The sequence below is a fragment of the Cucurbita pepo genome, chromosome 3 (assembly GCF_057944985.1).
Source record: "Cucurbita pepo subsp. pepo isolate OVF chromosome 3, ASM5794498v1, whole genome shotgun sequence".
Classification (NCBI taxonomy): Eukaryota; Viridiplantae; Streptophyta; class Magnoliopsida; order Cucurbitales; family Cucurbitaceae; genus Cucurbita; species Cucurbita pepo.
The window spans coordinates 940,187-967,327 of record NC_141800.1 but is presented as its reverse complement, the minus strand read 5'-3'; the positions used below and the strand labels follow the sequence as shown (position 1 = coordinate 967,327).

Below are 27,141 nucleotides of genomic sequence, written 5' to 3'. Positions count from 1 at the left end.
ATCGGGTAAAAGCTAGTTTGACTGGGAGTCGAGCAGGGAGAAAAGTCAGCTTAGTAGTCCGACGGTGTTGAATGAAAGGACCGTCGCACAACTGATAAAAGGGATGATAAAAGGGATAACAGCTGGTTTAAGAAATGATAAAACTTTTGGGCTCTCTGGTGGGCCCAAGAAGATCAAACCCGAAATTGAGGCCACATAAAATGGGCCGTGGACGACATGTAGAACACGAGAAGGTATATAAAAAAAAATGAGAAGGTATCTTTTTTATTCCCGTGTAAATTGCGAAGAAGGAGAGGGGAGATTCCCAGTATCCCTTCCCATTCCCATTATCATTACCCGACGAAGCGACTCAAATTTCAGTTTTCACTTTTCAACTTTCAACGGGTTGTGCCGTGCCCCACTTCCCCTTCGCTTCATTTTTTCCTTCCAAGATTAGAGCATCACCCAACACCAAGATTCTAAACAAGACTTCCAATTTCCAGAGATAATCAATCTGTGGCATTCCAACAACACCTCTATTCCCTCTCCGTCTTTGAGATCCTTCATCTCAACAAGGTGGGCGTCTCTCTCTTTTCTCCCTCCTCTTCCTTTTCTAGTTTCCCCTCTCAATTGGCGCATCTTCAGTGTTGATTAAGGTCAGTTACTTCACTTTTACTTACGTAGATTAGCTGAAAATAGCTTCTATACTTCAATTGACGAATACCCATTTTGCTTACTTGCTTTAAGAGAGGTTTCATATTCTTGGAAATGAGCGAATGCCTCACCTTCCCATCTTCTGGGATTTCCTGAGGTCGCCAAAACTGTTTCGGACTTGTTTGTGTTTAGTAACGTTAAATGAGTTTAATGTATCAGAGGGCATGGAGATCGATAAAGCAATCAGAGATTGTGACGATCGGAGGCTCAAGACCAAGTACAATAACGCCATCTATGTTGTTAAGAGAGCTTTGTCTTTATATTCGTGAGTACTTCTTTGTCGATTTCTGATGGTTGTTTGGTGTGTTGTCATTCTTGAGTTAATGTTGATTGGTTTTTTGCTTGTTGCCTTGAAACTTGTGGTTATAGAACGGATAAATTTTAATCTTACTTTGACTTTAATACGTGATGCATGAAAACCCTTTAATTATTTGAATTATTCCATTCCCACCGATGTAATGATTGGTAGTTCTTTATGGAAGTTATTAGTTGAAATTGGGAAAATGATTTATTTGAAGGGGTTCATTTAATACGTGTTGATGAGTTCTTTTAACTTTAAACAATTACACTTGAAGTCTGTGAATGTTCATCGTTTTGTTGGTGATTAGATGTTGATTGGGGTAGCTTAAGAAAGTCCCAATAATAAGCTAAGGAAATGATAGATTGGCATCTATGTGCCTGAAGCATAAAATGGCATTGACCTCTAAATTTTTCATGCTATAACACATTGTAACTTGTATCATCAACAGTACTGAAGAGGTTGCTTTCAGCTTCAACGGCGGAAAAGATTCGACTGTAAGTTTCAATCTCGGACTCTCTGTTTATCAACGAATTTCTTTTTTCTTCATTGGTTCTCATGGAAAATTGAATGTGCAGGTTTTACTGCACATACTTCGAGCTGCATTTTGCCTGCATAAAGAGGAAGAAGGCTGTTCTGTTGATGGACTCAAGGAATTTCCTATTCGAACAATATATTTCGAGAGCCCTTCTGCTTTCCCTGAAATTAACTCATTTACTTATGATATGGCAACTAAGTAAGAGAAACACATTTAATTTCACTTCAAGGAATTAAATCTATGGCGTCACTTAAAGCTAACTGATATTCAACTCATTCTTACATAACAGCTATGGCTTGCTAATGGATATCATCCGGACAGATTTCAAATCTGGCTTGGAGTCTTTATTGAAAAATAGACCTGTCAGAGCTATTTTCCTTGGTGTTCGTATTGGGGATCCTACTGCGGTATTATTTGCACTATATCTCCCTAAACTCTTGTTATTGTAGGCACCATTTATTTAATAACGTCAATTTGAAATGAAGATGCCTTGATTTGTCTACTCCCCTCTCTCTCAAAACAAACAGGTTGGCCAAGAACAGTTTTCCCCTAGTTCGCCTGGATGGCCACCATTTATGAGAGTGAATCCCATTTTGGATTGGTCGTACAGGTATCGTTTGGTTCTACATGCTCTATTTCATTTTTAGGGAGATGAAAAACCTATGAGAACACTGGCCATGGGTAGAATGTGCACTTTTCTACTTAATAGTTGATATTCTACTTGAGGAAATATGACTAGTGGTTATTTTTCTCTCATTCTTCTTCCCAGAGATGTATGGGCGTTCCTATTAACTTGCAAGGTTCAGTACTGCAGCCTTTATGATCAAGGGTAATGATACCTAGCAAACACAGAATGTTTTTTCTTTTGCTCTTGTAGCTGCAGGGTTGTGTTTGTTTGTGATGCCCACTTTACTCTTTTCAAAGCTTTTCCTTGATATTTAAACTTACTTATTTAGCTTTATTTTGTAGATATACTTCAATTGGGAGTATACATGATACACTTCCAAATGCATTGTTGTGCATTAATAATTCCACTGGAAGCGAGGGGAAATTTAGACCTGCATACTTGCTTTCAGATGGAAGGTCGGAAAGAGCAGGGAGAGCAAAACGGTTTTCACCTTCCGTGCTAAATCCTATGAGTAATGGGGCGAGCAATGTCGATTTGCAGAAACAAAGCATGCTCACTGCTTCGGTCATAGCTGTTGGAGATGAGATCCTGTAATTTTCTTGTTTCTACTACATTATTAGTTGCTAAATGTCTACATTCTTTTGATTAAATTGTTCGTGTTATTTTTAATACTAATGGAAGTTAACCTTTGTTGTGATGAATCTCAACCAACCTCTTAAACTTTTGCTTGGTTTTTTGTTCCACCATTTTGAACATCTCATTCCTGCTGTTTTGAGCATCTTGTCATGTTGCAGTTGTAACAATTGTCTGAGATGTCATTGTTATTGCAAAAAAGAGGGAAGAAATCGAAAACAAAGTACAGTTTGATTTTGAAATGTTATCGACTGTTATCGCTGAAGTCTTTCATTATCCTTTATCTGCCCATAGCTCAGCTTCGGCACTGTTGAGGATCGATTGGGACTCTCACTGCGAAGAAAGGTGCACTCTATTGGTTGGTCTATATCACATACTTCCATTGTCCGGAATGATGTAAGTTATACAACAACAGATTTCTAGCTCTTGGTTGAATCAGCTTACCTGTTTGAATTGTGTATAATAACTCATTGCATGTACAACAACAGATTTCTTTAATGATATTAAATGTAAAAATCCTCAATGTCATTTCTCTAATGACGTTTGTTAATCTTTTCATCTTCTGTTCTTTCACATTGTATCAGATAGATTCTGTTGCTGAAGAAGTAGAGTTAAGAAGGTCTTCCAATGAGATGGTACTAATCAACCTTCAAATAACTCTTTTGGTTTTTGTTGTCATGAAATTATAAGATGCACTAGCCTCATTTTACTTGCTGGCTATTGCAGGTGTTTATATATGGAGGAGTAGGCCCATTGTTTTCTGATGCAACTTTAGGAGGTATCGCAAAGGCATTTGGGGTTCGACTGGTGCGTCGTTTGATTTCTTTTGGCAATTTCGCATTGAGATAGTTGAATGAAATTGAGAATATCATATTTTGGAGTGAACTGAGACCTTTATTCCTTTGCTTTTATCAACTGGCTTCAATAGGCTCCTGATGAAGAATTTGAAGAATATCTCAGGCATCTTATAGGGGAGCATTGCACTGGTGACCGAAACGAGGTAATTTTGAACCGAACATAGATGTTTCGGTTTCGTTCTGTTGTGATAAACTGGTGTTTTCTTTTCAGATGGCTCAGTTGCCTGAAGGGATCACTGAATTATTGCATCATGAAAAGTTGCCTGTCCCGTTGGTACGGTTTGCCTTCTAATATGTTGAATTTCCTTACATTTGAATCCATTTGATATGATTTCTGCAGTGGTGTTTCTTCAAATCAGTAGCTAAAGATTTGCTCTCCTGTAGATAAAGTGTCACAATGTGATAGTTCTTACTGCAACAAACATGGCGGAACTGGATCTGCAGTGGGATTGCCTGATTGAATTAACAAGAACTGGTGACCTTTTCCCATTGTTGGAACCATATAAGTCGAAGCACTTGACCACAAAACTTTCAGATGTACGTATCAGATTTTCCTCTCCTTTCCACATAGCTGCATCTGTGCTCATTCTTTGACTGTAGACATGTTTTTTTTTTTATAATTAAATGCAGGTAGAGATTGCTCCATCTCTGGCTAAACTTTGTCTTGAATTCCCAGATATACACATTGGTGAGAGTCTTTATATAGTTTTCCCAGAGTGATTAAATATGTTCTGCAATCTCTTTCTAACCTATTTTCTTTGACTTGTTAAGGATGTTATCGAGAATCGAGATCTGGGCCGATTATTATAAGTCTGAAAAGCAAGGTACAAGCTGTGTAATATGATATGATATGATATTCATAAGAAAGTGTAATATCATCGTGGTTGTTTGGTTTCAGAATGAAGAAAGAAACGAGTTAGCTGCAGAAGGGTTGAGCAAGAAGTTCCAAACCGGGGCGTTCTCTGAAATCGAATTGCATTCTCCAGAAATCTGAAGGGCTAACATTTGGAAAGCTGCAAGCAAACAGCAGGCATTATTACGAAAATCAGAGAGGAAACCAGAAGGGTTGATAAAGAAAGATTAAGGAGATGTTGGAATGAAATTGTAACAGGGAAGGAGAGAAGATTAAGAAAGAGCTGGTGTTGGTGGTAACCCTGGGTAGCCATGGAAGACGGGAAGGAACTATCCAATCTACTGCTATTGACATATACAATATATAATAAAAATGAGTACTCATTATTATTGTTTTCTGGGTAGGAAGCCCCAATGAAGGATGTTATAATTTTGAAATTTACGTGTACGATCATTCTCGATATGCCTAGCTACGTACTATCATCATATCATTTGTTCCAACTTCAAAAATAATAGGTTTCGACTTTTACGTCCAAAATAATTTAGAACATCAATGACAATCGTATCTTTCTTTTTAATTTTCAAGTAGATGAGAGAATTTCGATGCAAGCCCACATCAACGTGGGAGGTTTCATGTGAGAATTTTGATACTCTCAAATGAAAGGTATACGTCCAGTTAGGCCAGGCCACCACCCGAACCCGAAAAGGGCCAACATTCTTGGCAAGCAACCTTTGCTCCTTTAGAAGGAAACTCTAAAAGAGGGGTCTAATTAGTTAGCAAAGAAATCAAATCCTCAACTCCACTCCAACACAAACACCATCAAATGGCAAGAGAGGCTAAATCAAGAGAGATGATCCAAGATGTAGAATATTCATAAATGAACATGTTGTATTAGCTGATGAGCTCAAATAAGCTACATACTTCTTTTGATACACTTTCAATATTTAGTTAATAACGTGTGACAATTGCCCTTTTGAGTTTTGTACATATAATTACATCAATTTTATGAACAGAATGCACAAGAGAATGGTTAAATGGCTGTAAGAATACCATACTTTACAAAAAATCCCATTGCCAATAAACTTTCTCCACAATCCCTCCACCACTCTGAACAGCTAAGTGAAGCGTTTCAGAAGCAGGAGGAACCCCCCACAGAAGTGGCACAGCCACTGTCATGGTCAGCTTCTCCTGCAAACCCCCTTTGCTTGCCTTCTCTGCTGCTACAACCTGATCATCATCACAATATGCAAAAATGAAACTCAAACAACTTTGTCCCCATCACTAAAAGCTATTGGTTTAGGGTCAAAAGTCCTTTGTATAACAAACCTCTCCACCTTGCTCCAAAACAATGTCCTCCACAACATCACTGAGCATCTCAACAGAACGGCAAAACCCAAAGATACAAAGTCTTCTTCCCATGTCAAGTCCCTAAAAACAACAAGGCAAGCTTAAGACAAAGCCTAGAGAAAAGAGTTTGAGATCCATGTAATTGGGCACCGAGACATATGCTCTTAAACCCCAAAAGGCTCACATTGGTAGCTGCAATATCAAAAAGGGCACCAAGACATATGCTCTGTTTTGGATCCATGTAATCACTCTCTTGAAACCGTTGGAAGCGTTGGTAAGCCTTTGACTTCCCTTGTTTTTTCTGTCATATGAACATCCTTTTAATCCAGATACGAATCAGATTGCATCAACTGAATCAAGTTTCTAGGCGCTAAAGTAATTAACAATAGAGATCAATGTGATGGCAAGTTTTGATCAGAACTGAAAAAATAAGTGAAGCATCAATGAGCTTGTATGTGTGAAGGGCATACATCTGAAGAAGAAATTCGTCGAGGGACAATGGAGCCTCCAATCTGAACAAGCCCATCAGGAGTGAACAATGTGACTCTCTCCTCCGGAACCCAATGAATTTCTGTGCAAAATTTCAATTTTGAGCAACCCCTAATTCTAGATAGATGGCTTCATAAATAAACAGAACTCAAATATTTCATTCCCATCACTCGATGTCTGAAAACCACCCACCCAATGCACTTCGATAAGAATGATCAAACCTAACGTAACAACAGAAGAAGAGAAAACAACCCTCTCCTCGCTCAATTGAACGAAAAGGGGGGAAACCCGTTTTCGCAATCAAACGAAATCTCATCAAATTAGGTAACTAGAATTGGGGAAAATGTCCTACACATCGATCCTTGGGCATCAGCAGCAGATTTGATAAGAAACGCGAAAAGAAACAAGGATGGAGAAGGCACATACCGGTATGACCATCAGTCCAAGGAAACAATCCGAAGGAATCGTCGCCGATGAAGCTTCCAGAGGCGGAGGATTTGACGGAGAAACGAAGAAGACGAGAAGGGCGATGATGAGAGAGGGAGAATCTAGGAGAAGAAAGGTGGAGGGAGCGGGAAATGCAGAAAGGGGAGGAGAGGGAAGAGAAACAGAAGGAAAGAGAAGGATCCGCCATGGATGAGAGCATGATTAGCAGATTCAGCAAATGGGATTGGCGTAGAGAAGAATGAAATGGAATGGAAGAATCTGACCGAAATGAGAAGGAAAGGCGAAGGGTTGGAGGCCACAAAGGACACGTAGCGCATGCTCAGACGCTTGGATCCAAGTAAAACTGAGTCGGTCTTCGCCTCCTTTAAAAAAAAAAAAAAATACCCTCAAATATTTAATTTACGATTCTTACCAAAAAAGGGATTTATTTATTTCTTTATTTATTTTTAGTTATGGATAATAAGAACAGTAATCTTAAGTTTTTTTTTTAATTTTTTTTTATTAGTATCATCAATGCTTGTTACCTTTTCATCTTTTGAAATATTATACCATCATAGGATCATTCGGTTTAATGACACAAACCTACTACCACTAGCCCATATTCTTTTCTTTCAGCTTACCTTCAAGGTTTTTAAAATGCTTATAGAGGGAAACTATCTCACAATCGGTTTGAGAGAGGAACAAATGATTTGAAAATTTCTCCATAACCGATCATCGTTAGAGAGGAAAATAAAAACCTCTACGTGATAGACCCATTTTTAAAAGCTTTAAAAAAAATTTCAAAGTGAAAATTCAAAGAGGACAATATATGCTATTGGTAAAGGATTTAGGTCGAAATATGAGAGAGTCGGACAATATATGCTATTGGTAAAGGGTTTAGAGTTTTATTTGAGTGAATTATTTTCATTATTATGGTGTTATGTCATTAGAATCATAATCCAATAATGGAATAAGTAGTCTACAATTTTGTATTTCCAATTTAGTAAATGAAAATTTAAATCACTTTCCCTCTATTGTTGGCAATTAGTTCATGTCCACATAATGTATAAAATAAAATAAACGTTTTTTTAATGGTGAAGACAAAGCAAGGGTGCCATTAATGAGCATTTATCAATTGTGAATATTCAATTTTCTGTCAGGAAGTTGAAGAATTGGTTGAGTAAATATTCCAAATCTAAGATGGTAATAAAGGTCTAATATTCATTGAAATGCCATGAAATTAACTTACGAATGCATAAATTAGCAGATTATCATCGTTAATGAGTATGTTCATGATATCAAGTCTGTGTTTATGAGTTTGAATCGAGCCGTGTTGGGCGGAAACTCTACCCATTTCATTTAGTAATCAATTTCTGTCAATTTCAACATTATCTTCTCATCTGTTCATCTTCACCGGAAAAGTCAAAACTCAGCGACCTCTAAACAAACGATCAAACCGTCCCGATTCGAAATCCATCGTTTTTCTTCAACCCCATTTTGGCTATGGCGATCGCGATCGCGATGGCCAAATCTTTCAATCCCCAATCCCAGATTTACACTTCCCCACGTCCCCCAATCCACTTTCCGACCGACCCCACTATCTCCATTGTTTCGTTTCTCTTTCGAAACTCCTCCTCTTTCCTTCACAGCCTCGCTCTCACCGACGCGGATTCCGGCGAATCCCTAACTTTCCGTCAGCTTCAAATCCAAGTCTCCCAGTTGGCCCATGCGTTTATCCACCTCGGGATTCGGAAAGGCGATGTGGTTCTCATATTCGCGCCTAATTCCATCCATTTCCCTGTTTGTTTCTTCGCCATTGTTGCCATTGGAGCCATCGCCACCACTTGTAACCCTGCTTACACCTTCGCGGAACTATCAAAGCAAGTCGCGAACTGCAACCCCAAGCTCGTAATCACCGTTCCAGAACTCTGGGACGTAATCGGTAAACTCAACTTGCCTTCTGTAATCCTGGGTTCTAAAATTTCTTCGGAATCCTCCCGCCCCAATATCTGGGTTTACTCCGATTTGATCAAAAACTCCGGCGACGTGTCCGATTTGCCTGTGAGTGAAGTGGGTCAGAGCGATGTGGCGGCACTATTGTATTCATCTGGGACGACGGGGATTAGCAAGGGAGTGATTCTGACTCATAGAAACTTCATAACGACGTCGTTAATGGTGACCCATGATCAGGACCTTCTTGGTGATCCTAGAAACGTGTTCTTATGCTTTCTCCCAATGTTCCATGTATTTGGTCTCTCTGTAATTCTTTACTCGCAGCTTCAAAGAGGAAACACCGTCGTTTCAATGGCGAAGTTTGAGCTGGAAAAGGCTTTGGGGGTGGTGATGAAGTATAGAATCACTCATCTTTATCTTGTTCCGCCTGTAATTATAGCCATGGCGAAGCAAAGTGTGGTGAAGAGGTATGACTTGTCGTCGTTGAAGCAGATTTTATCGGGGGCGGCGCCTCTTGGGAAGGATGTGATGGAAGAATGTTCTAAGGTTTTACCTCAGACCAAGATCACGCAGGTTTTGAACTGTTCCTTCTCAACTCCTCCATTTTGCACTTTCATTTGGCTGTTACAGGAAATTTTGTATGGTGTACAGGGGTATGGTATGACAGAAACTTGTGGAGTTATTTCAATGGAGAATTTGGGGGTCGAATCTAGACTATCAGGGTCAACTGGATTCCTTGTTTCAGGAATTGAGGCCCAAATTTTGAGTACAGAAACGCAGAAGCGTCTCCCACCCGGTGAAACAGGGGAGATATGCGTGCGAGGACCAAATATGATGAAAGGTGGATCTCTCTTTGGATATTCTTTAAATGATTTTGAATCGCAGGTGAACATAATTTTGATCTGATGAACAGTGCTAATCCATACTAACTACACTGAATGGTGTATCAAACACCAAACTAGAGTTATACCTTGATCCAACCCTTCTCTTTTGTAACGGTTCAAGCCAATCGCTAACAAATATTGTCCGTTTTCAACGTGATACGTATCGCCACCAGTCCCACGGTTTTAAAACGCGTATGTTAGGGGGAGGTTTCTATACCTTTATGAAGAATGTTTCATTCTCCCCCAACTGATGTGGGATCTCATAATCCACCCCTTCCGGGCCTAGCATCCTTGTTGGCACATCGCCTCGTGTCCACCCCCTTCAAAGCTCAATCTCCTTGCTGGAGCTCGGTGTCTGACTCTGATACCATTTGTAATAGCCCAAGCCCACAGCTAGAAATATTGTCTACTTTGGTCCCTTTTCTAAGAGTAAAATTGTGAGATCCTACATCATGGGGAGGAGAACGAAACATACTTCATAAGGGTGTGAAAACCTCTCTCTAGCAGACGCGTTTTAAAACCGTGAGGCTGACGGCAATACGTAACGGGCCAAAGTGGACAATTAGCTTACTTTCTTGAACTTGTTTGATTGGATCTGCTAAAAAGAATTGAAATTTCTCCCTGTTTTAAAGATGCCAATCTCGTTTCTCTGATGATTTGTTGTCAGTCTGATTGGCTAAATGTTTGCATGAACATTTCAGGATATTTCAACAATCAGAAAGCCACCAGCCAAACCATAGACGATCAAGGATGGGTTCATACTGGAGATATCGGATACTTTAATGAAGAAGGAGAATTATTTGTTGTGGACAGAATCAAAGAACTCATCAAGTGTTATGGTTATCAGGTTCTTTTTTACCTCAACAAACATCAACTTTTCCATTTGGGAGTGCTTCATTTCCTTTTACTAGGGCGGTCCAAACTCATCACTAATAGATATGTCTTCTTTAGGCTTTTCCTTTAAAACGCGTTTGTTAGGGAGAGGTTTCCATACCCTTATTTATAAAGAATGCTTCATTCTCCTCTCCAACGGACGTGAGATCTCACAAACCATTATATCAGAACTTAACTTCTCTTAAATCAAAAGAAACTGCTATAGATTCTTGTATGCTAAGTTCTTCTCAGTTAAAGAATATGATTATAAGATGTACTAATCATATGCTCGGCTCCAGCAAGCATGTCTTCTAATGCTATGTCTGCATTGTCTCCTCTTCTTGGGAGTATCAACTCTAGCTGCATTCGTTGTTGATTGATATCAATTTTTTTGTAACTTTCTTGTCTGCATATTAGGTTGCACCAGCGGAGCTTGAAGCACTGCTACTTTCCCATCCTCAAATAATAGATGCCATTGTGATCCCGTAAGTAGTATATAGTAGCATCTATAGTCCCATCATTATGTGGACGTTCATAGTGGATTTTCCTTTCTATTTCATACTTTCTTGTTAACCTCTGCCATGAATTTCCACCTGCAGATATCCTGATGATAAAGCCGGTGAGGTCCCTATAGCATTTGTTGTTCGTTCACCTAATAACTCAATAAACGAAGAAGATGTTAAAAGTTTTATCGCGGGTCAGGTAATATTTTGCAAACCCCTCAAACAAGAACAATAAAAAGACTTTTTGTCGGTTGGAGAGGAGAACGAAACATTCTTTATAAGGGTGTGGAAACCTCTCTCTAATAAACGCGTTTTAAAAACCTTGAGGGAAAGCCTAAAAGGAAAAGCTTAAGAGGACAATATCTGCGAGCGATGGCATGCCCCCACCTCACGAATTGGGGTTGCTGTGTCTTTTCCTAAGAGGGGCAGCGGCAAGCCAAGCCTTTACTAAGAGGCCGCCTTTTATGGGCCTGCTGCATAAACCCAAGAAGGCAAAAGATGTGGAAAAATGCAAATTTAAACATTGATTCCCTACGCAAAAAGTGGGAACCATCATTTTGACAAAGGAATTCATGAAAATGATCAGCTCTTTCCCTTTGCAGGTTGCACCATTCAAGAGATTAAAAATAGTAACCTTCACGAGTAGCGTTCCGAAGTCGGCTTCGGGAAAGCTTCTGAGAAGGGAGCTCATAGCACAAGTCCGTGCCAAGATGTAGACGTCAAAATATTGAATAGAAAGAACGCAAGTTATTCTGATACAGTTAGCAAAGAAATGTATTTACAGCTTGATGAACACATGAACAATGCAACAACAATTTACATGGATCATAATAAATAACAGCTTTACTTTTGGCAAAAAGAGAATCATTTCAGAGCCAATAAAAGCAAAAGGAAACAGAAAAGTGTATGATTTAAAATGGAGTGTGAAGATGAGTAAGAGATGAAGTAGATGATACCCCAACTGTGAGCATTAACTTTGGGGGAATGTTGCTGCTGCTTTCACAAACACCACCACTCATTTACACACCACTTTTTCTGTCACTCTTACTTTTACCACAAAAAAAAGAATTGACTTTGGTTGGATTACCATGTTTTTCCATCTTAGCAGCCCAAAAATTCAACCCAATACTGATGTAACCATTCAAAATTTGGTGTTCTAAAAGGGGTCCCATAGTGTTGTAAAATTTGGCGTTGGTTACACTCTTTCTCCTCCTTTCACTATCCCTCTGTTTGGAAGATTTTGACACACAAGATGCTATGTGCCATCATCCTCTGTTAACTTCAATTATTTAGGCTTTGCACATGCACTCTCTTTCTCTGCCCATTTCATAATCACTAGTGCTGCTACCTCTGGCCTAATCTTTTCAGCTTTTATATAGATATATATATATATATATATATATATATAAAATCTGGCTAAGGTATACATTCTCGATCATCAAAGGTTCAAATGTTCCACTTTCACACGTTATAATTGAACAAAAAAAAAAAACTTTCTTTTGTTTTCGATTGTTGGTTCATTTCACACATTTTCGTAGTCAAATAAACATCTTTCCCTCTAAACCTTTACGAATTGAAATAGTTGATTAGATGGGTTATATTCTTATGGAACAATACTCAAACCTTAATCTCTCAAATCATTGAATATATCAATATAGTCAAGTATTATCTATCACTTGATATGATTTTGTTGGAGATATTATCAAATAATGTTTGAAGTAGTGAAGGTTGGTAAGTGGGTGGTGGATATAGCAAGCAATGGATAGATATGCAATTTGCATACGAAATTAAGGAGCCAAACCCATCAATCTCAGAGGAAAAAAAAACAACAAAACAGAACAAAAAATCTCCATCTTTATTCTTCTTAATGTGGTCAAACATCTTTATTCTCCTTAATGTCTCTTCAATTCACAGTTCTAATCATATTCTTAAAACATAATTAAATATGAATTCCTTTGACCAATAAGAACAAAATTCCAAGGCTAATTCAACCTTTATCCCTAGACTTTGATGATGTTCAGGAGGAATACAAAGTGTATTTTTTAAGTCTCTCTTAAAACCCCTTTATTGGGACCTCAAACTTAGAGCTTTTTAAGATATGACATGTTGAATGATTCCTCGTGAGGGCCAAACTAATATCTAAAGTAGTCCTAAATCGAAAGGAAAGAAGCTCTAAAACTTACATAAGGTTAGACGAACACGACTCTCCACAATGATATGATATTGTCCATTAGGAGAGCTTGGGCTTCCCTAAAAGGTCTCACACTAATGAAGAGAGTATTCTTTGTTTATAAATCCATGATCATTCCCTAAATTAGTCGATATGAGACTTTCATCATCCAACATTTCATATATAGTATTTCACGCCATGGAATAACACTCCCATTACAAAAAGATTCAATTTTTAGTTGTGGGTATTGATAATTTCTTGTGGAAAAGGAATTGTTGGAGCTCTAAAATGACAAAGCTAAGGCAAACAAGAGTAGAAGTAGAAAAACATTTGTTTAACAAAGAAAAAGAAAGAAAAAACAAAGACATGGAAGGAGTTGTTGCATGTCGTGAAACATAACCCAGAAAACCAGAAACCCAACTTCCTTGTTTTTTACTCTTCAACCGTACACTATAAAACTAGGGTTTCCTGGATTCCCTTGCTTTCACAATATCATAATCAAAGTGTATTTGTATGATTAGATGAATACGATCACTCCCACTAAGGAACACATAATCTTCCATCATTTTTTTGAAAAGTAACCCACACAAATCCTTTTCTCATTTCTCCACTAAAAACCTCAACTTTTCCATCAACTCATTATAAAACCCATTTCATATCTCCACTATAATCTTTGGATGGTCGTCTTCTTCATACTTTCCATTATTTTGGGTCGTCTACCAAGTCATCAATAATTTCTTCAGACGGTTGGGAGGAAGGAGTTCTACATTGACTAATTTAGGGAATGATCATAAATTTACAAGGGAAGAATACATCTCCATTGACTTGAGGTTTTTTGGGAAGTGTAAAATAAAGTCATGAAAGCTTATGCTAAAAGTAGATGATTTCGAACAAAGACAAATTTGTTAAACTTGTGACTTTTGAAAAGGTTCCTAACTAGTTCATAACGGTTTTAAAAAAGAACTAAAACCCATAAATAAAGGTATAGTCTTTATAAACCTAAGTTGATAATTTTGGAATTGGAATATAAATAATGATGAATTTGTTGAGGAAGGTGGGAGCATTATGCGAATTATTTTGGTTGAAACTAGGTGAATAGAATAAGAAGAATGGAGTGAGTGGTATATGCATATAAGGGTTTCCAAAGTGTAAGCTTAAAATGACATCCACTTAGGTTCATAAATAAAGACTTGAAAAGGTAGACTAAGATGCTTAATGCATGTGCATTACACACTGTTCTTGCTTATTAATAATGCTTTTTATTAACTAAATTTTTGCAATAATTATATATAAAAAATAAAAAAAAAGTATCCAAAAAGAGAAGATTGTGGAAACCAACTAAGATGAGAAACTTTTAATTTTTCCCCTCTTATCAATTTGTGTGTGGAAATATTTCTCTTTATATAAAAAATAATAATAAGATATTTTTTTTCTTTTTTTTTTTTATTATAAAGAGATTAAAAAAAAAAAAAAAATCTTGTTGGTTGGATTTCCACCACAAGAGCTAGCTAGCTAAAGGGTTAATAAAAGAAATTATATGGGATTTTAGGGGCTTTTTTGAAAACAAGAAAAGGACAAGCCAACAAATTATTGAATGAAAAGAAAAATAAATAAATGGGTTTGAAAATATATTTATAAAAAATAATAAAAATAATAATAATAAAAAAAGAAAGTTTCTGAGTGCTGACAAATTGATCATAATGAGTTGGTAATAATGTGGTTATGCTTTGGGACATTTGCCATCTCACCCTTCTTTGTATTATATTGAAATATGACGCACAAAAAAGAAGAAGAACCAATTTTTAATATTAATTTCAGATTCAAGCTTCCACAATTTTTATTTATTTATTTATTTATTTATTTATTTATTATTATTTTTTTTTTTTTTGGTTAAGTGTGAGATCACAGGTCTATCGGTTGGAAAGGGAAACGAAAGATTACTTATAAGGATGTAGAAACTTCTTATTTACTAGTGATGGACGAGGAAAGCCTAAAGAATACAATATCTGTTAGTGATAGCCTAAAAACGCCTAAAAAACACCATATATGCTAGCGGTGGGGTATTAAATTTTGAAAGGAATCATGAAACCCAAAAGAGTTTGGTCTCTAATTTCTTGATTCATAATCATAAGGCTTGAGTGTAATTAAGCATGAAAGAGTGTAACCCAAGTTACCGAATTCCTGAAATCATGTCTGAAAGTCACCAAAAGAAACCCTTTTTTCACAAGTGAATAATGAAGGTTATAAATGAATAATGAAGGTTATGTATCCTTAGTAGAGATTAAGATTGTTTAAAATGATTCCAATCTGTAATGCACATGCCATGCCACTGAGAGAGAGCCCTTAAACCCAAGGGAACTTCGAGACTTCAAATGGAACCAAGCCACACTGTATAACTCAAAGGGAAGACACAATTTTGACCTATTTGTTCTGTGAATGAGATAGAAGGGGCAGTTGGTACGGTACAGGGTGTTGGATGATGATGAAAGTCCCACATCGCTAATTTAGGGAATGGTCATGGGTTTATAATCAAGGAATACTCTCTCCATTGGTATGAGGCATTGTAAGGAAGTCCAAAGCAAAGTCATGAGAACTTATGCTCAAAGTGGACAATATCATACTATTGTGGAGAGTCGTGTTCAACTAACATGGTATCAGAGCCATGTCCTAAACTTAGTCGTGTCAATAGATTGGTAAATCCTCAAATGTCGAACAAATAACTCCAAAAGAAAAGGAGTCCCGACTGTCCGTAGCCCCGTGATAAAAAAAAGAAAAAAAAGAAAAGTCACTCTTTCTTTTTCTCTCTTTATTTCTAAAGCCTTTTAAGTCTGTTATTCTTTCCCAGTATACCCACATGCCTTGGATGGAAAAGCTGTTTAGTTTCATAAATTCCTCCAACTTTAGGCTTCAAAACCTCAGATTTCGGAATTTAATAACCCCTTCCCTCTAATTACTCTGTTCTAGATTCTTATCAATGTGTTATCATTTCAGATGTAGTATAATTACCCGTAGTGGATACTTGATTGGCTACCAGTTTAGTTTAGAGCCATAGTTTTCCCCCCCAAAAAAACTCACCTACCTTTTATTGCTATTCACTCCCAAACAATCTTCCACCTACTTTTTTTGCTACTTTTTGGATGAGTAGTCTCACGTCATGGGTTTATAAGTAAAGAACACTATCTTCATTGATATGAGATCTTTGGGAGTGTGGGATCGAAACATTTCTTATAAGGGTGTGAAAATTGAAAATCTTTCCCTAGTACACGCGTTTTAAAACCACGAGAGAAGTCCTGTAACAAAAAGGCTAAAGAGGACAATATATGCTACCAAGGGCTTCAGCTGTTACTGGGAGAAATCAAAAGCAAAGCCACGAGAGCTTATGCTTGAAGTGTACAGCATCATGTGATTCCTAGCCGTTTCTAGACTGTATTTGTGGGTTTGAGATAAAGTTCATCTCTAGTTACACTCCAATTCAACCAAGAAAAAGAAAAAATGGGTCATTTGAGTTCTCCATCCAAGATAGCAGCCCTCCCACAAATGTTTATTCTAAAATAAATGCATAGAGCTAACAACTTGAATTGAAATGGTTTTTGATTTGAGTATGAGGTTGAGTTATGAATAATGAGACCTCCTTTCCCAAGACAATACTTTAATAATGAGGCATTCAATCAAACAAACCAGACATAGAGGATAAGAAGGGAACCTTTTATTTCTTCTTCTTCTTCTGACAAAAATAACATAGTCAATGAGCATACGGCATCAGATTTTCAAACCATGCTTCGGTTTTTCTGCAGTCAACCTTCAAACCTGCAAAAATAAATATTCAAACACTGGAAGCCTTGTGCTCTTATTGTTCTTCATTATTACTATTATTTTAATCTTTTTTTTTTTTTTTTTTTTTACCATGTTTTATGGAGGACTTTTGGATTAAATATATGACACCATAGGGATTCTAAAATCATCCAATTTCTTCATTATTCCAAGGACACAACAGGGGTTAGGTAATTTATGTCCTGTATTTTTTTCAACGTTTCACATTCTATTCTCCTAAACAGTTCATAGCTTTAAAAAATTTAATAACAAGATTTGGTTAGATTCCTATGTTTTAAAATCCTTCTTAACTACGTTTAAATTTTAGATTAAATTATAAGCATGGGATTATTGTTTTAATAAAGAAAATTATTGTTTCGAGTAAATTATTGTTTTAATAAAGAAAAGTGCAATATCTAAACACAAAATATAGAGATTAAAATATAAAAAAAAAAAAAAGCTAACGGGGGCGATGACAATATCTGCTAGCAGTGGCAAATAGAAGCTAAACCGTTTTCCAAGCCCCCAATTTCATAGTTTAAAAAGTTGTTTCTCTTTAACCTTTATAACGTTAATCAATTTATGACCGTTGAAATCCAAATTTGCATTTTATTGAAAAGAAATTGTACCTGCCGGGCAGTGGGTTGTGGTTTGTTCATAAGGACTTTTTTCCAAGTTGATGATATGATTAGATTAGCCTGAAAACAAATGATAAATGAGATATGGAGATCAGTGAGAATATATAGTAAATTACAAAACAAGAACAATTATAAGGTTTTGAGACGACAATGACTAAAGCAATGATTTTTGGTATTGGGATTAAATTAAAGGGATGGTGGGGTATTTTCCTACTTTGAATATGTTCTGCTAAAACAAATCAAAATAATAATAATAATAATAATAATAAATCATTTTCTTTTTTCTTTCTCACTCCGGGACGCCCTCCTCTAACATGCGTCACTTTCTGTGTTTTTTACGGAACAAGCAAAGTGGGAACAATTGGAAACCCAATCTGACTGTAAAAACAGCCACAGCCACAGCCACAGCCACAGCCACACCACTATTTGTCTCTCTCTTTCACAACACTTCCATTCAATAAGAACAGCAAGAACTAGAGCCAGCACAACTGAGAGAGTAAAAAGAGGAGGGGAACAAAAAAAAAAAAAAAAAAATCACCACCAAATGTAGCAGCAAAAGTAAAGAGAAGAAGTTATTATGAGGTAAAGAAAGGGGAAATTTTGTTTCATAAACCCAGGAATTTCGCCAATGTCACAAGATTCTGAGGAGATTAAGACGACTGAGAAGTGGAAATGGTCCGAAATGCAAGGCCTTGAGCTCCTCTCTTCTGATCCTCCTCCTCCTCCTCCTAAACCATCACCCCCAACACCGAAACACACAGACCCCGAAGACCTCAGCTCCAAAGAGGAGGAGGCTGAACACGGAATTGGCAGACCCATAAACGGAGAAATGGAATCTTCAACTGATTCCAAGAAGGAAAACGGCGGTGGCACCAGTGGGGAGAAACCTGAAGCCGTCAGTTCTGTTGGGTTTGGGGAGCTTTTCAGATTCGCGGATGGGTTGGATTACGTTTTGATGGCAATTGGGTCGGTCGGAGCCCTTGTCCACGGTTGTTCTTTGCCTCTGTTTCTCCGTTTCTTCGCTGATCTTGTTAACTCTTTTGGGTCTTACGCCAATGATGTGGATAAAATGATGCAGGACGTTTTGAAGGTAAAGTTGAACTGTAACTCAAAACACAATCCAAGTGTTTATGTTGATAATAATCTAAACAAAAGCTGAGAAACTGAAACCTTTCTATTTTCAGTACGCATTTTACTTCCTCGTGGTTGGAGCTGCGATATGGGCGTCATCCTGGGCAGGTACTCAGAATTTCCATTAGCTTCTCTGGGGTTTTCTTTCCCGTTCATATGTGATTCTAAGTGAAACCGGTTGCAGAAATTTCATGTTGGATGTGGACCGGCGAGCGGCAGTCCACAAAGATGAGGATCAAGTACCTAGAAGCCGCACTGGACCAAGACATTCAGTATTTTGATACAGAGGTGCGAACATCTGACGTCGTTTTCGCCATCAACACGGATGCAGTGATGGTCCAAGACGCCATTAGTGAGAAGGTAAAGAAACCAGCCCTGTTTTCAGTAATCCCTCTGTTTGAAATCTCCCTTTTACCCGCCTAATTGATGTAAATGAATGGACTTTGCAGCTGGGCAACTTCATCCACTATATGGCAACATTTGTGTCCGGATTCGTTGTGGGTTTCACTGCTGTGTGGCAATTGGCGTTGGTAACTCTTGCGGTGGTTCCTTTGATTGCCGTAATCGGCGGCATCTACACCACCACAATAGCCAAGCTCTCTGCCAAGTCCCAGGAAGCTCTTTCAGAGGCTGGAAATATCGTTGAACAGGTAAGGGGCATACTTTGCAGCACTTGGTGGTTCTCTAAAGATTTTTGCATCTTCACTCATCTGGGTACCGTCAACTCTTGACGTAACATACAGACAATAGTTCAAATCCGAGTTGTTTTGGGGTTCGTGGGCGAATCAAGAGCGTTGCAGAGATACTCCTCCGCGTTGAAGATTTCTCAGAAGATAGGTTACAAGACTGGATTCTCCAAGGGTATGGGATTGGGCGCCACTTACTTTGTTGTTTTCTGCTGTTACGCTCTTCTGCTCTGGTACGGAGGTTATCTCGTCAGACACCACGCCACCAATGGCGGTCTGGCCATAGCCACTATGTTTGCCGTGATGATTGGCGGACTGTAAGTAGCCACCACCATCTCCGGGTTTCATCTTGAAACCACCAATTTATGGCTGACGGATCGCTTTGCTTTGACAGGGCATTGGGACAATCTGCTCCGAGCATGAGTTCGTTCGCAAAGGCTAGAGTTGCAGCTGCCAAAATCTATCGTATAATCGATCACAAGCCCACTCTAAACAGCAACAACGAATCTGGTTTGGAATTAGAGTCAGTTTCAGGACTGGTTGAGCTGAAGAATGTGGATTTCTCATACCCATCAAGGCCAGATGTAAGAATCCTGAACAACTTCTCTCTAACTGTCCCTGCCGGAAAAACTATAGCTCTGGTCGGTAGCAGCGGCTCGGGCAAGAGCACCGTCATCTCCCTAATTGAAAGATTCTATGACCCCATCTCAGGTAAATGTCACGATCTGTTTCCACTTTTAAAATGATCAACGCATTGGTTTTGGTTTGCAGTCATTCTTGAAATTTACGTTTCCGGAGTTGAAAAGTTCCTTCTGGACTGAATGCGCAGGAGAAGTTTTACTAGATGGGCGTGACATAAAAACTTTGAAGCTGAGATGGTTAAGGCAGCAGATAGGACTGGTGAGCCAAGAACCTGCACTTTTTGCCACCACCATCAAGGAGAATATTCTCTTGGGCAGACCTGATGCAGACCAAGTTGAGATGGAGGAAGCTGCTCGAGTCGCCAATGCTCATTCATTCATTATCAAACTTCCTGAAGGCTATGACACCCAGGTTAGATATCATCTCAAAACTATGTGTTAAAACATGACACTCTTAATCACCTTCCATTGGCTTACAATGACAAATGTTAATCACCTTCTATTTTTCTGAAGGGTAAAGGTCTATATATATATATATTGATCCAACTAAGATATATGTGTGATAATTTACATATAATCTTTCTTATACCTATTCTGAGTAGCAAAATGGAACATTTTATTGCATTTAACAAGGTTAAACCGACTCTTTTTTGGTGCAAGTGAGGAGAAATGTTTTGGTCCTACAAACCATGGAAACAGGATAACATGCTTGGTCAACAATGCATGTGCAGAAATAAATAGGTTTTTAACTTGTCTGCTCTGACAAACGAGAACCAAATAAACTAAAGGGAGGGACATATCAAGCATATGGGTATGCAGATGGAATAGAAAACAGTCGATGCTGACATCTATGTAAAATTATTTATACATTTATATATAGTTTTCTGTTATTGATCTTCAACATTCCAAGGAAAAAGGTGCCATTGACATTAGCATGCTATACAAGAAATAATGATGACATGAAGATGATGGGTTTCAAAGATATTGAAAGAGTAGGAATCAGAGGGGTTAATGATTTCTTGAGCCACAAAACTTGTGTGGATTATTATAATAAAACTCAGAAAAAAAACAGAAATGTTCTTAATCTAATTTGTAACTTCGAGCTAACACAGAGAACTTTTAGATTATTTGTTACCTGCAACTTGCACAAGCTCTTGACACGAATCTACGTATCTATGCTTTACACTTACCGTATTATCAAAGATACTAAAAAAATCACTATTTGGTCACCTGTTGATAGAATGACTAGAGAATTATTCTGCATCATGTGGTGGAAAAAGACGCTTCGAAACAACTTTACTCGTATAAGATACTGAACTTCTAATGTAGTCTTGATAGAAGAATGAATCATTATGAATCAGAATCCTGAGGTTTGAAGTAGAAAGTTTATGGATGGTTGGTAGGTAGGGGAAAGAGGACTGCAGCTTTCTGGAGGGCAGAAGCAGAGGATTGCAATAGCAAGGGCAATGCTGAAAAACCCAGCGATCCTACTCTTAGACGAGGCTACTAGTGCATTGGATTCTGAGTCAGAAAAGCTTGTACAGGAGGCTCTTGATCGTTTTATGATCGGGCGGACGACTCTTCTTATTGCCCATCGGCTCTCTACCATTCGTAAGGCTGACCTTGTGGCTGTAATCCAACAGGGAAGTGTTTCTGAAATTGGAACACATGACGAGCTCATTGCCAAAGGAGAGAATGGTGTATACGCCAAGCTTATCCGGATGCAGGAGATGGCACATGAAACTGCTCTCAATAATGCCAGAAAGAGTAGTGCAAGGTAGCTATAAAAATATATTCGATTTCTCCTTTTTGAATCTTCTCTCAATAACTTGTCTAACTAGCATGGACTATGATTTTTTAGGGCTTCAAGTGCCAGGAACTCAGTGAGTTCCCCAATCATTGCACGGAATTCTTCCTATGGACGATCGCCTTATTCACGTCGGTTATCTGACTTTTCCACATCTGATTTTAGTCTTTCTCTGGATTCTTCACTTCCCAATTACAGGCTTGAAAAACTTGCCTTTAAGGAGCAAGCCAGTTCCTTCTGGCGTCTTGTGAAAATGAATTCACCCGAATGGCTTTATGCATTACTTGGTTCTGTTGGTTCTGTTGTCTGTGGGTTTCTAAGCGCCTTCTTTGCATATGTTCTGAGTGCTGTTCTCAGTGTCTATTACAACCCAGACCATGCTTTCATGAGCAGAGAAATTATTAAGTACTGCTACTTATTAATCGGACTTTCGTCAGCTGCTCTTCTCTTCAATACAATACAGCATTTCTTCTGGGATATTGTGGGAGAGAACCTCACCAAACGTGTGAGAGAAAAGATGCTGACAGCAGTACTGAAAAACGAAATGGCATGGTTTGACCAGGAAGAAAATGAAAGTGCAAAAATTGCTGCTAGGCTGGCCCTTGACGCTAACAACGTTAGATCAGCTATTGGAGACAGGATTTCTGTGATTGTACAGAACACGTCACTCATGCTAGTTGCATGCACAGCTGGGTTCGTTTTGCAGTGGCGCCTATCCCTTGTCCTTGTAGCCGTCTTCCCCGTGGTTGTTGCGGCCACTGTTCTACAGAAAATGTTCATGACTGGTTTTTCAGGAGACCTTGAGGCTAACCATGCCAAGGCCACACAACTTGCAGGGGAAGCCATAGCCAATGTAAGGACAGTTGCTGCATTCAATTCAGAGGAAAAGATTGTCAGACTTTTCTCAACCAACCTCGAGATCCCACTACGCCGCTGCTTTTGGAAGGGACAGATTGCTGGCAGCGGCTTTGGCGTTGCTCAGTTCTCTCTTTACGCTTCCTATGCTCTTGGTCTTTGGTATGCATCATGGCTTGTCAAGCATGGGCTCTCTGATTTTTCGAAGGCAATCCGTGTTTTCATGGTCCTTATGGTTTCTGCAAATGGCGCAGCTGAAACACTCACTCTAGCTCCTGACTTTATTAAGGGTGGTCGAGCCATGCGATCCGTCTTTGCACTTCTTGACCGCAAAACTGAAATTGAACCTGATGATCCAGATGCCACTCCAGTCCCAGATAAACTTCGTGGAGAAGTTGAATTTAAACATGTTGACTTTTCCTACCCAACTCGCCCTGATATCCCTGTCTTTAGAGATCTTAGTTTGCGTGCCCGAGCAGGTAAGACTCTTGCTCTTGTTGGCCCGAGTGGGTGTGGCAAGAGCTCTGTTATTGCACTAGTCCAAAGATTCTATGAGCCAACTTCAGGACGAGTTATGATTGATGGAAAAGATATTCGTAAGTTCAACCTCAAGTCTCTGAGAAAGCACATTGCCATGGTCCCTCAGGAACCATGCTTGTTTGCTGCTTCCATATATGATAATATAGCTTATGGCCACGAATCAGCCTCTGAAGCTGAGATCATTGAAGCCGCTACTTTGGCAAATGCCCACAAGTTCATATCTGCATTGCCAGAAGGATATAAAACTTTTGTTGGGGAGAGGGGAGTTCAACTATCGGGTGGACAGAAACAAAGAATTGCAATTGCTCGTGCTCTGGTCAGGAAGACAGAGCTTATGCTACTAGATGAGGCAACAAGTGCACTTGATGCTGAGTCTGAGCGGTCCGTCCAGGAGGCGCTCGACCGAGCTTGTTCAGGTAAAACAACAATTGTAGTTGCTCATCGACTATCAACTATCAGGAATGCCCATGTCATTGCAGTAATTGATGATGGTAAAGTTTCAGAGCAGGGATCACACTCACATTTGTTGAAAAATTATCCTGATGGGTGTTACGCCCGGATGGTACAATTACAAAGATTCACACACAGCCAAGTCATTGGCATGACTTCAGGTTCAACTTCCTCAGCAAAAACTAGAGAGGATGAGGACAGAGAGAGCTAGGAAATGGAACCATAGCAATTGACAAGAAAGAAAAAGGAAAAACAAAATCCCTTATACCCTTACTATTCTTTTGGGATTTGTCTGCCATTTTCTATCCAGTAAGTATATTAAGTGTATTATCTTCTTAAATTTTTCTCCCCCTTCTTATATAGGCCTTCTCTACTCACAAAAAAACTCATCAGAAACCATTCAACGAGAATCTAGTGCATAGCAGAAACCCAAGATCTTTTCAAACCATGGGAACCAAACATTTTAACAAACACCTCATATGCATTCAAAAAGATGAAAACAACTTCAACGCAAGACAAGCAATAAGCACACAATTTGTCCCATATTCATAAAGAGAAATTCACGTGGGAAACAGAATAATTGAAAATTTGGCATGGTACAGCAACGTCGTGCATGCAAGACAAGATAGTTACCGGAAGGAATCGATTAATCAGAGGGGAATGAAAGAAACGAAAGATGAACAGACATAAACACAGAAACTGGAATATGATCTGTGAAGAAGACGGTCATTTCTAGTTTGTGGGCCGAAATCAAAACCAGTCAAATCTCCGATCAAACTTGATTGTTCACCGATTGGCTTTTAATGGCGCTGCCTCCCCCATGCTCTGCGACCTTTGCCTTACTTGGAATTTTTTTTTTTGTAAGGATTCAGTTTTTTTTTTTTTTTTTTAATTTCATTGGTAAGGATTCAGTTAACTACTGAAACAGCTCTGGGCTTGGGCTTGGGCTTGGGCTTGGTCTTGGGCTTTCTTTGGTGTCACAAGCCCGTGGGCTATGGTTTTGTTAGTGACCCACGTTGTTTAGTTTGAATGTATCCATCAGGTATTAAATTATAAATTTATAGCCTAAAATGAAAATTTTAAAATATTAATTCTAAATTCTAAAATTTCAAAACATTTTTTTTTTTATTTTTCTTTTAGTATTTTAACATGTTGACATTTTCAAAATTTTACATAACTCGCATAATCAATTAATTATTTGAAATTATTTATAGAATATTTAATTATTTGTTTCAAATCATGATACAACCAATAAATTAATCATTTGATTAATTGAAAAGTGGATTGTTAGGTGAATACGAACGGGTAACAACATGTAGGGATTAAAAATATCTTTTTACCATGGGTAATTTTTACTTTTTTTTCTTCCCTTAATTATTACCTTTTTTAACTTTGCCTACTCATCAATTTTGATTTTATTAGGCCCTTCAATAATTAAAATATTGGTTCATATCTTTTATATCTCATATAAATATGGATCATCAATTAATCAATCATCGATATAAATATAAATAGTTATCGTAAAGCCAATAACTTATTTATAGAGATAAGTTTAAATATTTTTTATAAATTATTTCATTTATAAGAATATATGACAATACTCATATTTTATCATATACATATTTTAATTCTTTCTCCTACCTATCATTTGTCCTTCCTCTATCTCGTATTTTTAATAATTTATATATAATATGCTATAAAAATAATGTGACGTTTTATCTTCAAAATTTTCTTAATCTCGTGAAATTATATGAACTTAAATCTGTTTGAGTGGGATTTACTTTTTTTAAATCGAAAGATTTAAGTTACTTCAAGGGTTAATTTTATTTTTATTTGTATTCTTTTGTTTTTTTTTTTTTTTTTTAAGTTTAACTTGGATTTATAATGTTCAAGAAAGATACGAATAATATTTATAAGCTTATCATACAAACCAAACGTAAAAGGACGACAAAAAAAATAAAATAAATAAAAATAAATAGAGATAGTTATCTTTTTGTTTACCTTTTCCATAGCTCGAATTGTACCATCTTTCAAGTACATAGTTCACATGTCTAACTTTGTCTTACATAACAACAATAACGTGATTCAACAATAAAGTTCTAAATATATATATATATTAAACAAAATATTAATCTCTATATCGATTTTTTTTAGTCTAATGTATTTATAAATAATATAAGGTAGTTTAATTTAGGCTTTGTAAAAATACTCTTTTATTTAAGATTTTGTTAGATAATTTTTTTTTTTTTTATTGCTACATATTTTTTAAATTTGGTTGGATTTTGATAGGATTTTTGTGGTGGAAGGAAATTAATAAATAAAATAAAGATGGTGAAATTAAATGAATGAATTGAAATAGTAATAAGGTTCCAAACTTTGTCCAAACAATAATGAGCCCGGTCCCCCACCCGACCCGAAGACAGGACAAAAATTGAAGAATGGTTGTCAAACTCACCCCGCTAGTGGGCTACTTTTCGTCACAGCTCATTCAGATGTTGACACGTTATCCTCATTCACCCTTTCAACATGAACCACCGCTTCCCTCCCCCAGTAAACGCCATCTCAATTCGCGCCTTTTCCTTTGTTCCATAAAATAAGTTTATTGGCTTTAGTCAAATACATTTCCTTTTCAGGACCGCCCCCTCCGCCGCCGTTAATTTCCTTAGATGGCGGCGCCTCGCCGCCGCCGTCGCAGCCACTGAATCTAGAATGTTCAAATTCATTGTCTCCCTCTTTATTAGGGGAATTAATGGTTTGAATTTTAAAATATCTATTTTAACCTTTTACTCCAACATTAAAAAAAAAAAAAAAACAATTATAGTTAATATATATTATCAATTTAATAAAAAAAAAAAAAAACTCCATAAACTTAAAATATTAAACGGATCTTAATCTTTTAAATTCATGCCCACATAAGTAAATCATGACACATGATGTTTAACACGAATAAGAAAGCAGGATCTAAAATAGAGAGCAAAAACGAGACGTTTCTCCTACATATATTGACAAAAAAAAAGATAACATTACCTCAAAAATGGCATTGAAATCGACCTTCTTCGAAACATAATTACTTTCATATATATATATATTTCATATATATATATAGTCAATTTATTTAAAATTTTAAATAAAAATTAAGTTATAGATTAAGTCTAATTTCAATTATAAATTTTAAAAGAATTAAATTCAGAGATTTATTTGAAATATTTATGAAACATAAGTACAATTTTTGAAAAAATAAAATATTTTTTAATATTTAACCTCTATATATATATATGGTATTAAATGATTAAATTAGGAAAAGTAATGTTAAAGCTATGGAAATAATAAAAATATTTTAAAATTTAGTTTGAATATATTATTATATTATTATATTATTAAATCCAACGACGAATGAAAAAACAACGCACAATTAAAATAAATTAAAAGAAAGGGAAA

General features: G+C 37.3%; 4 protein-coding genes and 1 long non-coding RNA gene across 6 annotated transcripts; 3 read left to right on the top strand and 2 right to left on the bottom strand.

Annotated features, from left to right (window-relative positions):
• The first annotated feature begins 271 nt into the window (after positions 1-271).
• On the top strand, positions 272-4,937 carry LOC111791577 (bifunctional cytosolic FAD synthase/FAD diphosphatase-like). Of its 2 annotated transcripts, none has more exons than XM_023672968.2 (17): positions 272-555; positions 853-958; positions 1,443-1,488; positions 1,570-1,727; positions 1,819-1,936; positions 2,057-2,139; positions 2,299-2,358; positions 2,499-2,747; positions 3,090-3,186; positions 3,375-3,425; positions 3,517-3,597; positions 3,719-3,790; positions 3,859-3,921; positions 4,032-4,184; positions 4,278-4,335; positions 4,419-4,471; positions 4,546-4,937. In XM_023672968.2, the coding sequence occupies exons 2-17, from the start codon at positions 858-860 to the stop codon at positions 4,639-4,641; spliced, it is 1,539 nt and encodes a 512-aa protein (XP_023528736.2). In that variant the 5' UTR covers positions 272-555; positions 853-857; the 3' UTR covers positions 4,642-4,937. The 2 variants fall into 2 exon arrangements, with proteins under 2 accessions (XP_023528736.2, XP_023528735.2); XM_023672967.2 differs by having other exon boundaries at positions 272-635.
• A 414-nt stretch (positions 4,938-5,351) lies between these two features.
• On the bottom strand, positions 5,352-7,134 carry LOC111789748 (D-tagatose-1,6-bisphosphate aldolase subunit). Its single transcript, XM_023670428.2, has 5 exons — positions 6,763-7,134; positions 6,318-6,418; positions 6,032-6,148; positions 5,827-5,928; positions 5,352-5,727 (listed from the first exon to the last, which is right to left on the bottom strand). Exons 1-5 carry the CDS (start codon positions 6,980-6,982, stop codon positions 5,557-5,559), a joined length of 711 nt encoding a protein of 236 aa, XP_023526196.1. The 5' UTR covers positions 6,983-7,134; the 3' UTR covers positions 5,352-5,556.
• Positions 7,135-8,104: 970 nt separating this feature from the next.
• Positions 8,105-11,866, top strand: LOC111789746 (putative CoA ligase CCL10). The gene is made up of 6 exons (XM_023670427.2): positions 8,105-9,288; positions 9,367-9,556; positions 10,301-10,446; positions 10,890-10,957; positions 11,072-11,174; positions 11,578-11,866. Exons 1-6 carry the CDS (start codon positions 8,266-8,268, stop codon positions 11,689-11,691), a joined length of 1,644 nt encoding a protein of 547 aa, XP_023526195.2. The 5' UTR covers positions 8,105-8,265; the 3' UTR covers positions 11,692-11,866.
• LOC111789747 (uncharacterized) lies at positions 10,988-17,724 on the bottom strand. The gene is made up of 3 exons (XR_002814381.2): positions 17,585-17,724; positions 16,849-16,952; positions 10,988-11,124 (listed from the first exon to the last, which is right to left on the bottom strand). It is a non-coding gene; the product is annotated as an uncharacterized LOC111789747 (long non-coding RNA).
• Positions 17,725-18,221: 497 nt separating this feature from the next.
• LOC111789744 (ABC transporter B family member 1) lies at positions 18,222-24,043 on the top strand. Its single transcript, XM_023670426.2, has 9 exons — positions 18,222-18,683; positions 18,778-18,832; positions 18,909-19,084; positions 19,174-19,374; positions 19,468-19,727; positions 19,805-20,121; positions 20,240-20,463; positions 21,455-21,828; positions 21,913-24,043. Exons 1-9 carry the CDS (start codon positions 18,222-18,224, stop codon positions 23,912-23,914), a joined length of 4,071 nt encoding a protein of 1,356 aa, XP_023526194.2. The 3' UTR covers positions 23,915-24,043.
• Positions 24,044-27,141: the final 3,098 nt, after the last annotated feature.